Raw genomic sequence first — 20,004 nt, 5'->3', positions numbered from 1 at the left:
GGACATATATAACTACATATGGTCTAAACATGTATTTCCTGATCAGTGGAGAGAAGCTACTGTTATACCTATCCCAAAACCAGGTAAACCTCCCACCACTAGCACCAGCTATAGACCTATATCTCTTACTTGTAATCTATGTAAACTGTTTGAGAAAATTGTAAGTAATAGATTGAGATGGTACCTAGAACATAATCAACTTTTATCGCCATATCAATTTGGGTTTAGACAGTTTAGGTCAACCTCAGATCATTTAGCTTTTTTAGAAAATGAAATTCTGACATCTTTTGCAAACAAAAATAGTGTGGTAGCTGTTGCTCTAGATCTAGAAAAAGCATATGAGATGGTGTGGAAACACAGAGTTATATCACTTCTAGAACAATTTAATATAAAAGGCAACATCCTTTCCTTTGTTGTAAATTTTTTAACTAATAGGACTATAAGGGTAAAAATTGATGATACATTCTCAGATCCGCTCAGTATGGAGAATGGACTTCCTCAAGGATCCGTTTTAAGTGTTATTCTGTTTTTGATATCGATTAATAATGTTCTAGATGTAATAGAGCGACCCGTAAAGGGGTGTTTGTTCGCAGATGATCTGACAATATTATGTAGCGGTAATAATATTAAACCTACCGAAAAACTTTTACAAAATACCTTAGATAAACTTAGTGAATGGTGTAAACATACTGGGTTTAAATTCTCAGTTACAAAAACCGAACTCATGATCCTTTCAAAAAGAAACATCAAAGGTACGATTAACCTAACTATTAACAATCATAAAATTAAACAAGTTAACAATTTAAAAATTTTAGGCTTAACCTTTGATCCAAAAATGAATTGGGTAAGTCACATAAAAAAGTTAAAGTCCGAGTGCTATAACCGAATGAATATTGTTAAAATTTTATCATCCAATAAATGGGGTTCCGATAGTACATGCATTAAAAATACCTACAAAGCATTAATTAGACAAAAGATCGATTATGGATCAATTATATATGACTCGGCTTCTCCCACTATTTTAAGACTTCTAGAAAGCACACATAATACCTGTCTAAGGTTAAGTCTAGGAGCCTTTAGAACTAGCCCAGTAAACAGTATCCTTGTGGAGGCAGACGAAATGCCCCTAGAGTTTCGAAGAAAGGAATTGTGCATTTCATATGCCATCAACCAGTTAACTAATAATAACAAATCGTTTCTGTCGAAAAAATCATTACCATCTGATATTGAATACAGCCTACAACCATCGCTTCCCGTCCCCTTAAGACTCAGAATTAAAAATTATCTAAATGAAATTAAATTTGAATTACCTACTGTATTTCTGAGTAAACCATCTACGTACCCTCCATGGAAAAATAACGTACTCAAAATTAACCTGGAACTGGCCAACAAGAACCCCAGAGATTCTACTCCTAACTTTATATATAGGAACCTTTTTTATGAAATTAAAAATAACTACCCAGATTTTATGTTCTACTATACCGATGGTTCCGTCTGTGAGGGTAGAACCGGTTGCGCGATCGTAACAATGAACGGTAGTTATAAGTACAGATTACAAAACTATACATCTATATTCACATGCGAAGCAGTTGCTATCCTTAAATGCCTAGAAGTAATAAACGAAAACTCGAGTGTTAAAAAACACATAATTTTTTCTGATTCAATGTCAACACTAAAGGCACTTTCAAATATTAGTAACAAAGATCCTTTGATAAATTTAATACGAGAAAACCTACTTAACCTAATAGATAAGCAATTCGTTGTGGAATTATTCTGGATACCTAGTCATCAAGGTATTCCTGGAAATGAAAGGGCCGATACCGCTGCTAAAGAGGCCTTGAGGAATGAACAATGCAATTACACTACTTCTAACCACCAGGACCTCAAAAAATTCCTTAAATTAAATATTAAAAGATTATGGATCAGCCATTGGGTAAATAATAACAATAGCGCCTTATTTGAGATAAGGAAATCAGTTTTCCAAAAGAGTACATTATATGTAAATAATAGAAGGGATCAGGTGGATATGAATAGATTAAGAATAGGACATTGCAATGTGACTCATTTATATCTTATAACCAAGGAAACTAAAAGGAAGTGCTTAAGGTGTAATAGTGATATATCTATCAAACACTTGTTAATTGATTGCCCGACGTATAATACAGAAAGATTAGTTGTTAACCTGCCCAAATGTTTAAAAGATTGTTTGATTGCCTCAGAATGTACTGTTAAATTTCTTAAACTAGTTAACTATTATGACTTGATTTGATATAATTGTATATTTATAGTGGTCGCTAATGACCTTAGCTGTTTGAGCGACCTTAAATAAATAAATTAAAAAAAAAAAAAAAAAAAATGCTTATTTTAGAAGTTCTTGTTTTCACAAGCATATCCATGCGTAAAGACGAAGGCCTAGAAGCAGAATCTCTAAAACACGCTGCGTTGGAAAGTGCATGTCTGAGTTACGTATCGTTTATTCAAGTCAGGCGGAGAGGTGATTAACAATTAGTGTGTCAATAGAAACACCGAGTTAACACCGATAATTACTTAAGTGTTGTTGAGGCGACGACCGCGGATATCGCAGTGAGAACTTTTCTAAGTGGACGTTAAGTAAACTGTTGCATGATAATATATGTAGGTGCCGTTGTGTTACCAAAATTACCCAGATTTTACTACATGTAATTTTGGTAACAACTTTGGATAAATTAAAATTAAGACTAATTACATTTCTGAGTATGTAAAATTTTTTACAATTCAAATTATTCATCCACCTATACATATGAATAATTAAAGTAACTGATATGAATATTCTTTAGTGCACCAAGAAGTAAAATGTTGTGTTCCTAAAAAAACTAATGAAACGTTGATAAATGCTCAGCTACGAAGACATCTGAGTCCTCTTGTATATAAGTAAAAGTTGAGATGTAATGTCATTCTAGTAGGTACCTACCTACTATTTCTGCTACATGGTTCCTGCTGACTTACCGAAGTAAAAAGAAGAGTAAGAAGTACCTAAGGGGTTTTCCCGTAACCTTCTGTAGGTATGTAGCATTCTAATTTTTTAATAGTTGTATAGGGTATATAGGGTATAGCAGATCAAATGTATTACGACAGTAACACAGGTATTACTAACAAATGCCTATATTTATTACCAATTACTGCAAACATTTTATACAATATTATTTATCATTGGTAAAATAGGTAGTAGTTTATTAACTATAAGCACGCGACGGCAATTTTAAATTCTATTTTCCTTTTGTAATCGATAAGATGAACTTGGCAACGGGTATTCATTCATTATTCCCATTGTAATAGTTTTTATCATTAACAATTGGGTATCTTTAAAAGATCTTAATCTGAAATTATGGACTAAATACTTAGTTCAAATACCTCGCTAATTTCTCATCTAGTAGCTAGTGTTCCTAATTATTTTCATCACAAAAGATTATTTAAATAACTGAGATCACGAAAGTATATTGGCCATAAAAAATAACTCTTCAATTTCCTAGTCAATGGGGTGCTGGTAATGAGTTGTGTTGAGACATTTGCAGGCATTTGTCGTCCGAGGTCGTAACACACAAAAGAAAAACATTACCAAGAAATCAGTCAAATCATGCACCTCTTTCTTTTACAAAAAATCTGAAGTAAACTCGACAGGCTATCAGATCGATTGTTAGCGCCTCCTATAAAAATCTAGTTCCGTCCAGATACTCCAGTCATTGTTAAACCCTTCACGGTTCGCTTCACAGAGGAGCGACAACAATTACACATACGCCCTTTGATTCCACGTATCCGTGGTCATTGTTCGAGGATCAGTGTGATTAGTCGTGTCTCGGCTACACTTACGCGTTGACACGGTGGCGTGTAAATAGGCTTCTGAAAAAAACACGTGTCAACCATTGTCAACACAATATGACTCGTAAATTGAGTTATTATCTTTCGCATGTCGTGAATTAAACAGTATATGAAATTGATTGTACTGTTATTTCTGTGGAATGCAGTTTAAAGAGTTGATTGCAGTTGTAGGTTGTCGTACCACAATGGTAATTTGATTTTTGAGGGAAATAACAACAAGGAGGAAACTGTTTTATTTCTGCATTGACGTCAAAAAAGAGCTGGTGGCCTAGCGGTAAGAGCGTGTGACTTGCAATCCGGAGGTCGCGGGTTCAAACCCCGGCTCGTACCAATGAGTTTATCGGAACTTATTTACGAAATATAATTTGATTCATCAGACATCGTCAGGAAACCGGACTAATCCCAATAAGGCCTAGTTTACCCACTGGGTTGGAAGGTCAGATAGCAGTCACTTTGGTAAAAACTAGTGCCTACGCCAATTCTCAGGATTAGTTGCCAAGCGGACCCCAGGCTCCCATGAGCCGTGGCAAAATGCCGGGACAACGCGAGGAAGATTGATTTCAAAAATAATTTAAATTTAATTTTTAGGGATAAATCCAATATTGTAAAGCAAAAATGGCCACATTAAACACCTTATTGTTGAAACAATCAAACAAACAATGATTTTGATACGATCTTGACCATCGTCTTGGTCTTGGTGATTGGTGCGCCTCTCAACTTTTATTTCATTTCCCATGCACCAATCTGCGAGAGTGACCTCCAAGGTTATATCAAAACAAGATTAAACCCGTAACAAATTATTAAATCAGAATCGGGTTTCAGGCTATAAAGTGACGATTCGGCTTAAATCGTGGATTTTTTTAATCAGGTCCATTAAGGGGTTAATCGCTTTCTTATAAAAACGAGACGTATCTACGCTACGGAAGCAAAACGAAGGTAAACATTTACTTAATGCAACTCTAAATACAATCAGTGTATCTACAATTCCTATACTATCTACATTAATTGCCATACTTACAAGTTATACTGGATCGATGTTTATCTAAGTTGATTATATATCAATATAAGTTAATAACTACATACCAGATGAGCAAATGCTAACGGATTGGACGAGATCCTCGTATTAGGCTACTGTACGCTATATTTATAAGTGCAGACTACGGCCTTTTCAGTCACTAGACCGTAACACATAATTTTAACCGATTATTAAAAAGAAGTTTCTATATTCAAAGTAAAGCATAAGTGATATCTGTCTAGGCATACTCGTACATCTATTGAAATTAAAAGCCCGACCAGAAATATATGATTATTGTCAAGAGGGCGCTGTTATTCTCATGTATAGGTTGACAGTTCAGTTTAGTATGAAAAATTTAGTTCCAATGAAATTCCGCAATATGGCGCGTGATCATATATTACTGGTCAGGCTATATTAGGATACAATTTATTATTAGCAAACGTTTAGAATGTTAAAATTGCCATATTTCATCATGTTAAAAAACTTTGTCAGTACAAAAAAGCGCGAAATTCAAATTCTCTATGGGACGATTACCCTTTGCGCCTACGTTTTTAGATTTGCCACTTTTTTCTACTGATGGCAATGGCTTGACTTTATGAATGCTCTTAACAATAAAAATTACACTCAGGTCTTTCCACCAGAGTGCTTTAACTGTCACGGATTCCTTTATGTGTGCACACTTGACCAAATGTTTGCTGAATGCATTCTTGTTTGAGTCACTACAAAGTATGATAAGGGCATGACACAAATATTTCATCGTGTAAAACTAACTTGACGTCATACGGAAGTCATTTATACAGATAATGCAAGTTTCGTTTTGAAACAAGGATTTAAATATCAAAAGTCATTGGACGAGACTAAATAAACGATTAAATGCAGATCTATTAAAACCTCAAGTGTAATTGTAGTTAAAACGAATGCTAATAATGAATAGATAAATTACCTCCAGTCAGAAACATAATTATGTACATTTTACAACAGGAAGACGTAACGTGGAAGTCTTATTTGAAGGTTACAATTTCGATCTAAATTCTCATATACAATCACTTAATAACAACGTATATAATGTTAGTGATTTGATTTAATTCGCAGTTAAACTAATGATACTTAGTTTTTGTCAAGTCCTACAGTAGCTTTCTAGTGATTATCTATGCTGCTTATTACAAGAATTGCGAAATAGTAAAACTACGTACAGTAAACACAAGGTCTTTTAGAGTATTGTTTCGATTTGTCGCTTAAATGGCTTTAAAACGGTACTTTTCATTATACCTAGAAGGTAGTAATGTTGCAATATTTTACCAAGGTCTTCGAATTAGCCAATAGCTATCATAAAAAGTATCCTTGAGCCAGTAAACACTAGGTTATTCCTAAATAAGTGCATACTAGGTTAATGTAAGTCAAGTCTCAACAGGCAAAGAGTCTTTAATTCGTTTCAAATTGGCTACTAGGAATGTTTTTAGTTTTTACGGATCCGACATATATTATTTACCCACGTTCCTAGTTCGGTCTAGGTTAACTATTTATTTGATTTTCTAGTACCTACTATGAATATGAACAAGGTACTAGAATGAAGACGAGCAAATGCAATGTATTTACAAATGACGTAAAATAAAAATTCATAAGTCTTAGTTTACGAAGGGCACAAGTTTGTTTTCATTTCTCATGCTCTGAAAGAGGGTCATTCTTGTTCTAGAAGGTAAAATATGTTTTAAAGTTTTATGTTATAGGTTTGTAGGTACCTACGTAATCTTTAAGACACGGAAAGCTAAACGCAGATGGCGCTGCAATCGTTTAAAACTTGTCAGTAAATATGCCAAATCCAAAGAAACACAAACCATAGACTTCACTCATTTTGTTTCCACTTGGAATCATTGCACTAAATCTTTGGGTGTTTAGCCTCATTCCTAACTAGTGGCATAGTTAGGAATGTCGACTTGTGTCGATGTCGTTCATGCGGGCTCACGTTACTTGCCCGACAATAGCGATTACATAATGATTCGTCGATAGAAAATCAAATCAATAGACTACTACCCAAAAACCGCATAGGCTTCACTTTACCTCAACAGAGTTCACTTGTAATTCAAGTTTTGGAAGTTCCAATTGACATAATACCATAGTAAGTGCTTTTTCAAAATTCAAAAATTCAAAATTCAAAAATTTATTCTGCAAGTAGGCCTCAAGGGCTCTTTTACAAGTCAATACAACATTTATAGTAACATCATATAGTGACATGAAAAATACATAACAACATTTATAAATACAACAGCCAATACCTGGGTAAACATTACATTATAATAATCTTAAAATAAATAATTAATACAATAGGTACAATAGAGATGTATAGTCTCTATGGTTACGGTTATGGTGGCTTGTACTGTTGCCTCTTTTATGTCTTAATCCATTATAGACCGCGAGCCAGGAACAGATTTCAATGACTAACCGCCTCCCGGACGATAACTCACAGTGGTTAACGGCTATGTATGATGAACCCTCGTGGACATCAGCTGCCGCTCCGTTGGTAGGTTGAGGAATGGCAGCTTCGGAGGCTGGCCACGAAAAAAAATTTACCTAGTCATCGCCTCCCGTTTGATACTTTGCAGATGACAGTTTAGACGCTATTATAAATTTAAAAAATCGTCAGCCATATGTATCGCGGTGGAAAGCTCGTCAGCTGGTCGCATGAACATGTAAAACGTAAGCGCTTTACCTTCTTATGATGGTGATAACAAAATCATGAAGTTTGCATGTAGCATTACATCGGGTGTTTCAATAAACAGATTACACATTACGCATACTTTGCGGACATAAGTGGTCAGGCGCGTATTTTTGACATGTTCATGTGACCAGCTGACGGTCTTTCCACTGCGATACATTCGGCTGACTATTTTTTAATTCATGATAGCATCTAAACTATCATCTGACGAAGTATCAGCCGGAAGGCGATTACTGACGACATATTCTATTAACCCGCGATCTATTATAAATTTTAAACGTTCAGTTAGTTCTGTAAACTCCCGATTCATTTAAAACCTTACCTTAGAAAACAAGTCACTTAATCACAAAAAAATGTTTTCAGTTTTCTTCGTACCGCAGCGATGGGTGATGGCAGTGATGGGTTTCCTGGCCGTGGCCAACGCGTACACCATGCGGGTGTGTCTCAACATAGCCATCACTCAAATGGTGCGACGGAAGGCAGCCTCCACCGGCTACGATGCGGGTTCGTGCCCAGCTGAGATTGAGGAAACCACCGCCGATCCTAATGTGAGTAGGTGGCAAGTTAGTCTGTAATAATTACGTATATCCCTACATTTAGGCTACACCATTGCGGGTATGCTTCATCATCGCCGTAACATACGCAGATGCTTTGGTGGGCTGCTTCCGTGCGCTGTGAGAAAACAATGCCAGACTCTAATAAGTACGAATTGGTGGTAGAATACGGAGTGTGATTGCGGCATCGGTGAGTTCCTTATACGAATGTATACCGTGATGTGCCTTAACATCACCATCACGCATGGGTGTGTCGCGTCGGTAACCACGGGGGATCTTAATGTGTAAGTAGTACCTATTGTCACAATCTCTAATAAGCGGCGACGGTATCCTGTATAAAACCACCGCTGATGTACGATCGAAAATCGAGATCGAAGACGCAAGAAAAGAGCAATGCGCTACATAGATCAATATTAGGTTACTCACTCAATTACCTTACATGCCTATTTAGGTGTGTCATTGTTAAATGAGCTATGGGCGTCTGTGAACCGGAGACATAACATTACGGTCATCGATTGTTAATTACCTTTATAGTAGATATTAGATACCTACCTATAACATCTTCACATATATTAAATAGGTTAATAGTTCCGTAACTTTAATTACTACCCATTTTATGAGTCATAATTGGCCAATATAGCAAGGACTGCAAAATGCTAAAACAATTATTTTAATGATAACGGGTCAAATTTTAGATCTTCAGGTAGGTAATTGTTATATTAGGTTAATTGATGAACAAAATGCGGTAAGTAAGATAATTGAGAAATTACCTCAGTAATCTTCCGGCTGAAAAGATTATAAATAGAACACTAGGCATAAAACATGATTTATCTTTTCAGGATTTATCTGGTTTTGACTGGAACGAAGAAACCCAAGGAATAATACTCAGCGCGTTCTACTACGGCTACATAGTGACGCACTTGCCTGGGGGCATGCTGGCCGAGAGGTTCGGCGGCAAGTACTCGCTGGGCTTCGGAGTGCTGAGCACGGCCGTGTTCACCTTGCTGACGCCATGGGCGGTCAGCATGGGGGGCGCCACTGGACTTATTGTACTCAGAGTACTGGAAGGACTGGGAGAGGTGAGATTTTTTATTATTATTATTGCTCACTTGCTTGTTTTAAGCACTGTAATATTCACCTACAAACAATCGAAGACTCCGAAGAGTGCACCAGAACAAAAAAGAGAAGGTGAACTTATAGAGGTTCCCGCGTGGAGGCGTACGTGCCCACTATACTGTAAAACATTTTACCACGCGATTCCTTAAACTTTGATTTTAGATTAAGTTTAAGACCCACGATACCTTGATCATTGCCGGAAAAATAAGAATTCCCACGAACAATATTAAGATACCTAATAGATCATTTTACGATCATAAATTCATAATACGTCTTGGATTATAATAAAAGGAAGGAAGGAAGGAAGGAAGGGGTTGTCTGGAAGAGATCGCTGTTTAGCGATAAGTCCGCCTGTTGTTACCTACATATTTATACCTTTACATAGTTTGTACCATATTTTTTTTGTAGTGTGCAATAAAGCATTTTATTATTATTATTAAAAGGTTTGGCCTTTTCAGGGTACCACATTCCCAGCATTAAACGCCATGCTGGCTCGCTGGGCCCCAATCACCGAGCGGGGCCGGATGGGCTCACTAGTGTTCGGAGGGGCGCAGATCGGCAACATTGCCGGCACTTACCTTTCCGGGCTCATTATGAAGGAAACTGGCGACTGGCAATCGGTGTTCTACCTCTTCGGTGCTGTTAGCATCCTGTGGTTTATTCTATGGGTAAGAAGAAACTACTTACTAGTACTTCTAAGAAGTAGGTACGGAAACGTGAGCAATACAATGGGCAAGAAAATTATGAGGTGCACTATTAGGTACCTACCTCTTATAACAGCGGATTGCTAGTAATAGGAAGTACCATACCGAGAGATCTGTGTTTATAAAAAGTATATTGTTTGCTTTTTTGATGAATAAAAATAGCCTTCTTATATTACTTACAGGCGCTTAGCACACTGGATCCGATTCGCACGTCATCGACATGCGAGCGGGATGTCGCTTTAATAAGTAGTACGCACATAGCGTTTTCTCACTCAAACATCGGAGCGACGTGCGAATCGGATCCAGTGTGCTAAGCGCCACAGTGCTACTTTGTGTTGTTAAAATTGATTGAGAGTATTGAGATGTCACAAGATGCTACTTCCTTAGTACTCAGTTGTGACGTTGTAAGACGACTGCGTAAATTCACGTGTCGCAAAACACCTTCGCTGTTGCGTTGTCTTATAGTTTTGGTATGAATTCATGTAGCCCGACCACACGACTACTTGAGTATTGTCTATCTCTTGAATACATACATAAAGAATTATCATAAGCGAAGGAAAATTGTTAGTTAATAACTTAATATGTACATTTTTTTACAGTCAGTGCTCTGTTACAACGACCCCGAGTCCCACCCCTTCATTTCCGATAAGGAGAAGAAATATCTGGAGGAGGCGCTGGGCAGCCACCGAAACAGTCAGCCTTCGGCCATCCCGTGGAAGGCAATCTTCATGTCTGTGCCATTGTGGGCCCTTGTCTGTGCCCAGGTGAGTTAACAATCAGGTCAACTTCAACTACTTACTCTAGAATAGTCTTTAGTTAAGACTATTCATGCGCTTTACCTCCTATTTATCTCAACCAGTGGCATCTTTTAAAGTAAGAAGTGTAGTCTCGATTTGATCAATTGTTGTAACTACACGATATGTATTGTATAGTTAACATTTACACCTGACCAAATAGATAGGAACACTACATGTTACTTCAATTTTGACATTAAACTTTTGCAATTCTTGGTAGGCCATTAATTATACCAATATATGTGCATTTATTATATGGGTAAAATTATCATTATGTAAATGGATGGTGTAGGAAAGTAATATTTCTCATGATAAGGAAGCAACACACATTTGCATAGCTGTTAGGTGACTAGGTCAATAGAATTATTTCAATATAAGTAGATATAGATTAGAACGTTTTGATAAATATTTCCTACCAACAAAAAATCTGCAAATGTATCTTGCATGCATACATTATTATCATTTTTTTTTTCATTAATGAACCTGTTCTTGTTGCACCTGCATGATAAAAAAAAATTATACTTATAATTACCGTAAGTAAAAAGTAAATGTTAGATCAATAAGGAAGTATATAAAAATCATTACGACAATGTTCTCTCTAATCAATGAAGTAAAAAAATCGGCCAAGTGCGAGTCAGACTCGCGCATGAAGGGTTCCGTACCATTTATGACGTATTAAAAAAAATCTACTTACTAGATCTTGTTCAACATTTTACCACTTTGGACACACATTTTAGCACCTTGGAAGTGTCTCTCGCGCAAACTATTCAGTTTAGAAAAAAATGATATTAGAAACCTCAATATCATTTTTGAAGACCTATCCGTAGATACCCCACACGTATGGGTTTGATGAAAAAAAAAAATTTTTATTTTATGACTTTTAAAAAAACTACTTACTAGATCTCGTTCAAACCAATTTTCGGTGGAAGTTTGCATAGTAATGTATATCATATATTTTTTTTAGATTTTTCATTCTGTTATTTTAGAAGTTAGAGGGGGGGGGGGGAGGGACACACATTTTTTCACTTTGGAAGTGTCTCTCGCGCAAACTATTCAGTTTAGAAAAAAATAATATTAGTAACCTAAATTTACCGCAAAAAAGTTAGAGTTTGTCGTATCACCTCGTTTTGAGAGCACTGCCCTGACTGCCACACCCGGTATCGGAATCCTTGGCGTCGACATCTCGAGTGAAGTCCAGTTCCGCGGCCATCTAGAGGGTAAGGCTAAATTAGCCTCAAAAAAGCTCGGTGTGCTCAACAGATCGAGACAGTATTTCACACCGGCCCAACGCCTACAGCTTTATAAGGCGCAGGTGCGCCCGCACATGGAATACTGTTCTCATCTATGGGCAGGGGCACCCCAGTACCAGCTTCTCCCTCTGGACCGCATCCAACGAAGAGCGACTCGAATTGTCGACTGCCAGTGCATTTCGGATCGGCTTGACTCCTTGGCGCTGCGTAGAGATGTGGCCTCGCTCTGCATTTTCTATCGCATGTACAACGGGGAGTGCTCCGAGGAATTGTTCGGATTAATCCCTGCCGCTTCTTTTCGCCATCGCCCTACGCGACAACATTTCCATCCTCACCACTTAGATGGTTGGCAGTCCTCAACTGTGCGTTTTTCCAGGAACTTTCTGCCTCGCACAGCTAAACTGTGGAATGAACTGTCGCCTGCGGTATTTCCGGACCGATACGACCTTCAAACCTTCAAGAAAAGAGCGTACTCCCATCTTAAAGGCCGGCAACGCACTTACAACCCCTCTGGTGTTGCAGGTGTCCATGGGCGGCGGTAATCGCTTACCATCAGGTGATCCGTCTGCTCGTTTGCCTCCTCTACCATAAAAAAAAAAAATCATTTTTGAAGACCTATCCATGGATACCCCACACGTATGAGTTTGATGAAAAATTTTTTTTTTTCAAATTTTATGACGTATTAAAAAAAACTACTCACTAGATCTCGTTCAAACCAATTTTCGGTGGAAGTTTGCATGGTAATGTATATGATATATTTTTTTAAATTTTTCATTCTGTTATTTTAGAAGTTACAGGGGGGGGGGGACACAATTTTTTTCACTTTGGAAGTGTCTCTCGCACAAACTATTCAGTTTAGAAAAAAAATATATTGGAAACCTAAATATCATTTTTGAAGACCTATCCATAGATACCCCACACGTATGGGCTTAATGAAAAAAGATTTTTTGAGTTTCAGTTCTAAGTATGGAGAACCCCCAAATTTTTTTGTTTTTTTTCTATTTTTGTGTGAACATCTTCATGCGGTTCATAGAATACATCCACTTACAAAGTTTGAACAGTATAGCTCAGTATAGTTTCGGAAAAAAGTGGCTGTGACATAATCGGACAGACAGACGGACATGACGAATCTATAAGGGTTCCGTTTTTTGTCATTTGGCTACGGAACCCTAAAAATGGTTCATTATAAAACAATAGTACTTAGTATAAGAAGGCTACTGTTATTTCAAAAATATATATACACTCACAACATTAACTTAAGTACCTAAGTACATAAAAGATGTTTATTTTTTAAATATTGTGTTATAGAAACTAGTATACTTACGCTATTTTGTTTATTGAAAAGAAAGGGGTTGTGGGTAGACTTATGTATGATATGTGGGTAGGGGAGATTATGAATAAACGGTCTTAGCAATGCACTCGTTGTCTCAATACATCATCCTGTCCAAATAAGTACTTTACAATATACGAGTACTAATATAACACTAAATTGAGCATTTCATACAGATTATAATGGCAGTTGAACGTATGCTATAACACTATTATAGCAATATATCTAATTACATTTTAATTATGTTATACCACTTATACCTAATGTCGTTCGGGAGTTGCTCTCCTTAGCCCTTCCCGTAAACTCGGCTATTTCAGTATTTCCATCCATACCACCCCGTAAAATGTAGCTATAATAATCATAATGTCGTTAAACAAACATCTGTAACGTACAAACATGAAAGTCCACCCTTAGTTGACTCTATCAGACGTCCTTATGTTGCAGATCGGCCACGACTACGGCTACTTCACAATGGTGACGGACCTGCCCAAATACATGACCGGCGTGTTGAAGTTCGACATTCACCGCACAGGGACGCTGGCGGCGCTCCCGTACGCGGTCATGTGGATATGCTCCATTGTGTTCGGCTGGATGTGCGACAAGATCGTCAAGCGCAACTGGATGACGGTTACTAATGCCAGGAAAACATTTACAACGATAGGTGAGAACTCTTCAAGGTTCAATTATCTAAGATGAAGTTTTCAACCCGAATACTAGGTCTTCAAGCAATGCAAACATATCTTAATGATCATCAATCATCGATGAATGATTGAAAAATGGCCATCGTTGTCGTGAGACGTTCTTTGTATCTAAGGGTCAACTGTTAATGCAACAGTTACAGCAGATTCTGACTTGTTCTTTCTAATGATACAATCCTTAACTTTGAACCCGTATTCATTGATTACTGGTAATTTACAGCATCAGTGGGCCCAGGAATCTGCATGATCTTAGCCTCGTACTCCGGCTGCGACACGACGACCGTGGTGATCCTGTTCACTGCCTCCATGGCCCTTATGGGGGCCTTCTATCCTGGCATGAAGGTTAACGCTCTGGACCTCAGCTCCAACTACGCGGGCACCATTATGGCGATTGTGAATGGCATCGGGGCGATCACAGGCATCATTGCTCCGTATTTAGTGGGGTTACTCACGCCTGATGTGAGTACCGTGTCATCATGACAATTGATGAAAATGACAATTGATATAAAACAAACTCCTTGACTGGTCTGAAATATCCCAAGTATTTTTTTCCCTGTCAAGTTATATACCTAATTACTTACCTACTTACTTGTTTTTTCATGTAGCCAGATGCACAGATACAACATACAATATTGTTTACAGGGAAATCAAATATCTCTGTAGCTGACTGTACATTCGTTTTACCGTTTGAATCCTCGTAGATCAGTGCTGCTTTGTAGTTGATCGAATACATAATTTTGTATACCTACTTTAGGCTCAGAGCTATGGACATTGAAATCGAAATAAAATCACCGATTGCCTTCACTATAAAAAATACTTTTTTTTCAGAGCACCTTAGTGCAGTGGCGCCTCGTATTCTGGATAACCCTCGCCGTGTTTATCGTGACAAACCTGGTGTTTGTGGCGTGGGCCTCCGGCGACGAGCAGTGGTGGAACACCACCGCTCAGGACCCTCGGAAGCAGCAGGAGGCTGAGATGACGCGATCCGTCAACGCGGAGATCAAATTGTAACTGTGGGTTGCACGAATACGAGGGAATTGATTTGAATATTATTAGTGTTGCCATGGCAACGATTTGACAGTTCATAGACTAATAATATCGTCAGATGACAACCAAACTCACTAATTACTAAAAAATAATTGAACTAAAATCAATCATAAGGAAGTTATTAATACGGTTCACTATGGCTATAAACTTGTGGTGGTAATTAGTACGTTTTGGTTGTCACCTGACGGTATTAGTCTAATACCGTTCGAGAAATGGGCCCCCGTTGATAAAAAAGTGAGAAAAATATTATATTATCACTTGTCATCGAAAAAAGTGACGGACAGTTGAAGTGTGAATGTGCATAAGAATACAAAATAGTGACGTAACAATCGAGTAAAAATAAGATTAATGGAGAACATTAGCAGCTATTGAAATGTCGGTCAATTACTTTTCTAGAAAACCGACATTCAAACTAGGCCCTGGGGAGTGATTGAGTATGTGTGTTGTGTGAACTTATGTACAGAGCGTTTACGTATACCTAGTATTATAGTACTTATTTAAATTAACTTTTATAAGATTTTTTTACATGAATTGACAATTTCAAGGCTTTAGCTAAAGTAGCTTCTTGGAGAGGGAATTGACAAACGCGTGAACATTTAAAACAAAAACAAATCAGCTGATTATGTGATTAAGCATTATACGTATATCGTCCACTTAATTAATGATTACTACCTAGGTAATAGGGAAATATAGCGTTTAATGATACATTAGGTTAATTAGGGAATTTCTCTAAGCCCACAGCCAGTGTAGTGTGATAGTAATTTAAAGTAGAGACATTCAAAATATCAAATTAAAAATATTTAAACGGCTCTAATATAAATAAATAAATACCTATTAATGGTGACATTTCTGGTTAAAAATACAGAATGCATCATAATGAATGTGTGTTACATGAAAAATAAAATATTCATTCATTCATAACGCCTAAATATAAATTCGGGTTTCAGACTACGCGTGAGTAGCCAAGGAAAGCAACAGCGCTGAAAACAAGAATAGTTCTGCTTGTAGGCATAGCATTTAACGGGAAAAATATCATAAATTAGAGATACTACCTATATTGTTTTAGATACGTACCTTAGCGAATGCACAAAGCATTGTAATGCTAATATTAATTTCGAAAATATGTCACTGATCTTGTCATAGATCTAAAGATGATAACTGATAAGCCCATGCGTACAGTTCCGAACGAACGGTCTCGTTAAACAAAACAGCGCCATCTATTGTATACTGCGTAAACTGTATACTGGCCAGAGCAAAGATACAATCAAGTCTCTTTGGCCAGAGACATACACGAAAGTAATCTGCACTCTCGCCTCAAAAAAACGTGTCTAGAAAAATTACTCGAGGGAGACCTTAGTCCCTTTCTTTCTTAAAGGAAAAATCTGAACAAATAAATATAGTTACGTGTTTATAATTAAAATATTTAAAGCACAAAGAATTCGTACCGTCATTAAGTAGAACAGAATGATGATCTTGGTAACGTTATTTTATTTTCACCTCAGCAGCTTGAAAATCATAGGTTATTTGCTAATAGCAAATACTAAACAATTAAAAACCGGCTTTTCTTACTATGCGTAGTTTTGAAAACAATTTTATCTCACGCGATTTGATTTAATAGTGCACGGTATTTTTAAGATTGTATAAATTTGCAAATCCTATTAAAAATGCCGTGTTCAAAAATTGTTTGGTACAGTCAGCGTCAAATACTTCGTAGCAGTCAAAGTGGCCAAATAGTTCGGTACACCATACTAAATATATGGTGTACCGAACTATTTGGCTACTTTGACTGCTACGAAGTATTTGACGCTGACTGTACCAAAGGAGAACAGAATTAATAGAACTTTGTGACTGAGTTTCTCGCTACGCTTGTGAATCTGTTAAATAATGTTTCACTTGATCGGGACTTGAAATTAGCTCTCGCACCCAAAACCATATTTGCTCTCTTGTTGCACAAACAACTACACATTATATTCTGCAATAAATAGAAGTAAGTTAACATCCACCTGTTTCATAACTCATATATGAAGTATTTAGAATTATAGTATTAAGTGTTTCTTTCCTAATTGTTGTAAATATGAACTAAGTTATCTTAATTATGACTGTTATAAAATATTTCTTAAGAGTATAAATATGTATATGTGTAAAAAAACAAGTATTATGAACGTGTACATGTAACCGTAACCCCCTTTATGCAGGCATGCAAGGGTGCATGTTGCAGAATGTACATGGAAGATCTGTTTTGAATTATAATAACAATTCGGATTTGAATATGTTTTAATTTAACAAAGGCACTTTTAAATTATGTATGTATGTACCTACCTGCCAATGGTTTTGTTTACATAGGTACTTAAGAAAATTTATCACTAGGGCTGTGAACATATTTGGGTAAGGTATTTTTTTTTAATTGCCCTCAAAGTGCATTTGTGCCATTCTATAGGTATTATTATAAACGGATGAGTGAGATATTCGAACAAAAAGGACAAGGCAAAAGTACAATATCAAGATTAATCTGTTAAATAAAAACATTGCTTGAATTTATTGAAGTTTTATTGATGTAAGTAATTGCATTGTCTATTAAATAGGTAAGTAATAAAGAACTAAATAGAGAACTAAAATTTTAGCTTTATAATAACACGGCTAGGGTTTGCAATCCGCATCCGAAATGTATAAAATTATCTGGATCCACGATTCTACCCAGTGTTGGGCATTCAAGAATAAAATCATGATTGGAATAAGAATTTGTAAGAATAAAATCACGTTGATTTTATTCTCGTTAAAATTATTTCAAATAATTCCGTCTGCAATAATTCTTCCGTGAGGAAATTGAATGGAAATAAATTATTCTTATTCAAATACAAAAATCACGATTTTTTATTAGAAATAATATTCCATGAATAAGAATTGTAACGTAAAATTTCTTCTTAATAAAGCCGATGTAGCTGGTATGTCATGTATGAAAGTAGGTAGGTATAGTTTGGATGGACTACGGATGAACGCATGATGACTGGATATATTTTCATGTTTCTAAATTAACTTCGATGCGTTTAGTGTCCTTGTTGCCACCTAACTTTTATTACTGACTTTGTAATGGTCTTGTTAAATACCTGATATTTAAAATATCTTCATATAATTATGCCGTTTAATAAAAGAAAAAATAACATGCTCAAAGATCTTTTGAAGAGCGGCCAGCCGCAGGTGTTCAGTAAAACCATAAAACATCAAAGTGCTTGCCAAGAAACATCGAATGAGCCGAAACACGGTGTCTTTATTTTGTTTACTTTAGGAGTTACTTTGGCCACCTGCTGGCTCCATCATCAGACCAGCTTCATGGCACCATAATATTGCACAGTTACCAAGTCCACCAGATACTCAACTCAAGTATACGAAATTTGAGCCAAATCGAACGTCAGGAAGTGGTAGTAAATCGACTCGCAAGATTTACCTAACGATAACTTCAAACTTCATTCTAATTCTAAATAACATGTTATTCCACTAAAATCTTATTTAGAATAACTCCATTTCTGGAATAATTATTCCGTCTTTTATTCTTTGTAAATAAAAATTGCATGATTTATTCCATTTCATGTTATTTTAAAATAAAAAGGGATGGATTTATTCTTATTCCATTGTGTCGGAATAAGAATAAAATTTCTGTTTTTATTCTTATTCTTATTCGAATTGATTTTTGCCCAACACTGATTCCACCCATACATTTCAGATCAGTCTTGCAAACCCTAAACACGGCTTTTACCTATTCATAGTATTGTCGGTCACTTTTTCTCAGAAATGTGGAACCCATAAATATGTAATTGAATAAGCTACGTTTACATCGTAAATATTTTATGGCTATACGAATCGTATAGAAATTTTATCACGCAGCCATGGAATCATACACTATTTTTATTATGCTCTTTATGATATTAAGCATACAACAGGTATGGCTTTCTAACACACTATTTAGTTGAGTTAGTATTATTATATATAGTATTTTATCATTATCTTTAACTTACAAAAAAATATGTCAGTTTGTAACACAAATTATTTTATCAAACATTTTGAAATGTGTTGGCCCCGAATGCCGAAGTCACTTTTTCTTTACTTTTAATTAATTTGTACGGTATGATATTGTAGCCGCCGTGCAGGTCAGGATCTCGACGACTCAAATAAAAAACTTCGATTTGTAGTATAAACTGATATAATCGAAAGATACTGGTTTACAAGGGTTAAATTGCCAAAACGATTATAGTATTTTATGCAACAGTTGTATAAGAAGGGTTAAAAAAGGCGAGTGGCGTGAGTTACAATGTGAGCCGGAGCCGAAGGCGTAGGCGAACATTGTAAAGGAATACGCCACGAGCATTTTTTGACCTACTTATACAACGTTGCATACAATATTTTTCCTACGAGTCAACAAAAATAAATCTTAATTTAGGTAAACAAAGCAAAAGTATAAAGCCAAGACGCGCGAACGGTAAGCGACACCTCGTAACTCATGAGGCCCTGGTACTTGCTACTTGCTAAATTAAATTTTTGGACAGTTTTTTCTCAATTTTGGCCATCGTAGCCTACGGAGACTAACAAGCAACGCTAAGCGGTCTTCGTAGTCTATGGGTGTTGCTATATTACGGGTGTCACATGCGTGTTTCTGACTTATGAAGTAATTGTTTTTACTATGCAACCAAATGAATATTTTCTAAGTTGGCAGCAATGCACTTAGTTTAAAACTGTATTCGTTTTGGTTTTGTTAGGTTGGTAGCCATTAATCGCAGTAACGTTATAGCGATTAAAAGCACAAGAGCTTTTATGAGGAATAGACAATATAGACTTTTCTTGAAACCTTTTATGTATGTTCTTATATTCGTGTTAATGAATGCATAAATGACACATAACAGTAAAGGAGTAGGAAAAATATAGAAAGTGGTTGTTGA

The 20,004-nt window shown here is 36.4% G+C and overlaps 1 protein-coding gene across 2 annotated transcripts in view; it reads left to right on the top strand.

The window, feature by feature from the left end:
- LOC133522129 (putative inorganic phosphate cotransporter) overlaps positions 1-17,610 on the top strand; it is a 74,525-nt gene extending 56,915 nt beyond the window's left edge. For both annotated transcript variants that reach the window (XM_061857352.1, XM_061857353.1), the window contains exons 2-8: positions 7,947-8,131; positions 8,977-9,216; positions 9,712-9,921; positions 10,557-10,721; positions 13,776-13,992; positions 14,250-14,488; positions 14,858-17,610. In XM_061857352.1, the coding sequence (XP_061713336.1) occupies positions 7,947-8,131; positions 8,977-9,216; positions 9,712-9,921; positions 10,557-10,721; positions 13,776-13,992; positions 14,250-14,488; positions 14,858-15,040 (1,439 nt within the window). In that variant the 3' untranslated portion in view covers positions 15,041-17,610. The remainder of the gene's footprint in view (positions 1-7,946; positions 8,132-8,976; positions 9,217-9,711; positions 9,922-10,556; positions 10,722-13,775; positions 13,993-14,249; positions 14,489-14,857) is intronic.
- Positions 17,611-20,004: the final 2,394 nt, after the last annotated feature.

The sequence above is a fragment of the Cydia pomonella genome, chromosome 10, assembly GCF_033807575.1.
Source record: "Cydia pomonella isolate Wapato2018A chromosome 10, ilCydPomo1, whole genome shotgun sequence".
NCBI classification, from domain to species: Eukaryota; Metazoa; Arthropoda; class Insecta; order Lepidoptera; family Tortricidae; genus Cydia; species Cydia pomonella.
Note: the sequence above shows the minus strand (reverse complement) of the source record. Positions and strands in the feature narration are given on the sequence as shown.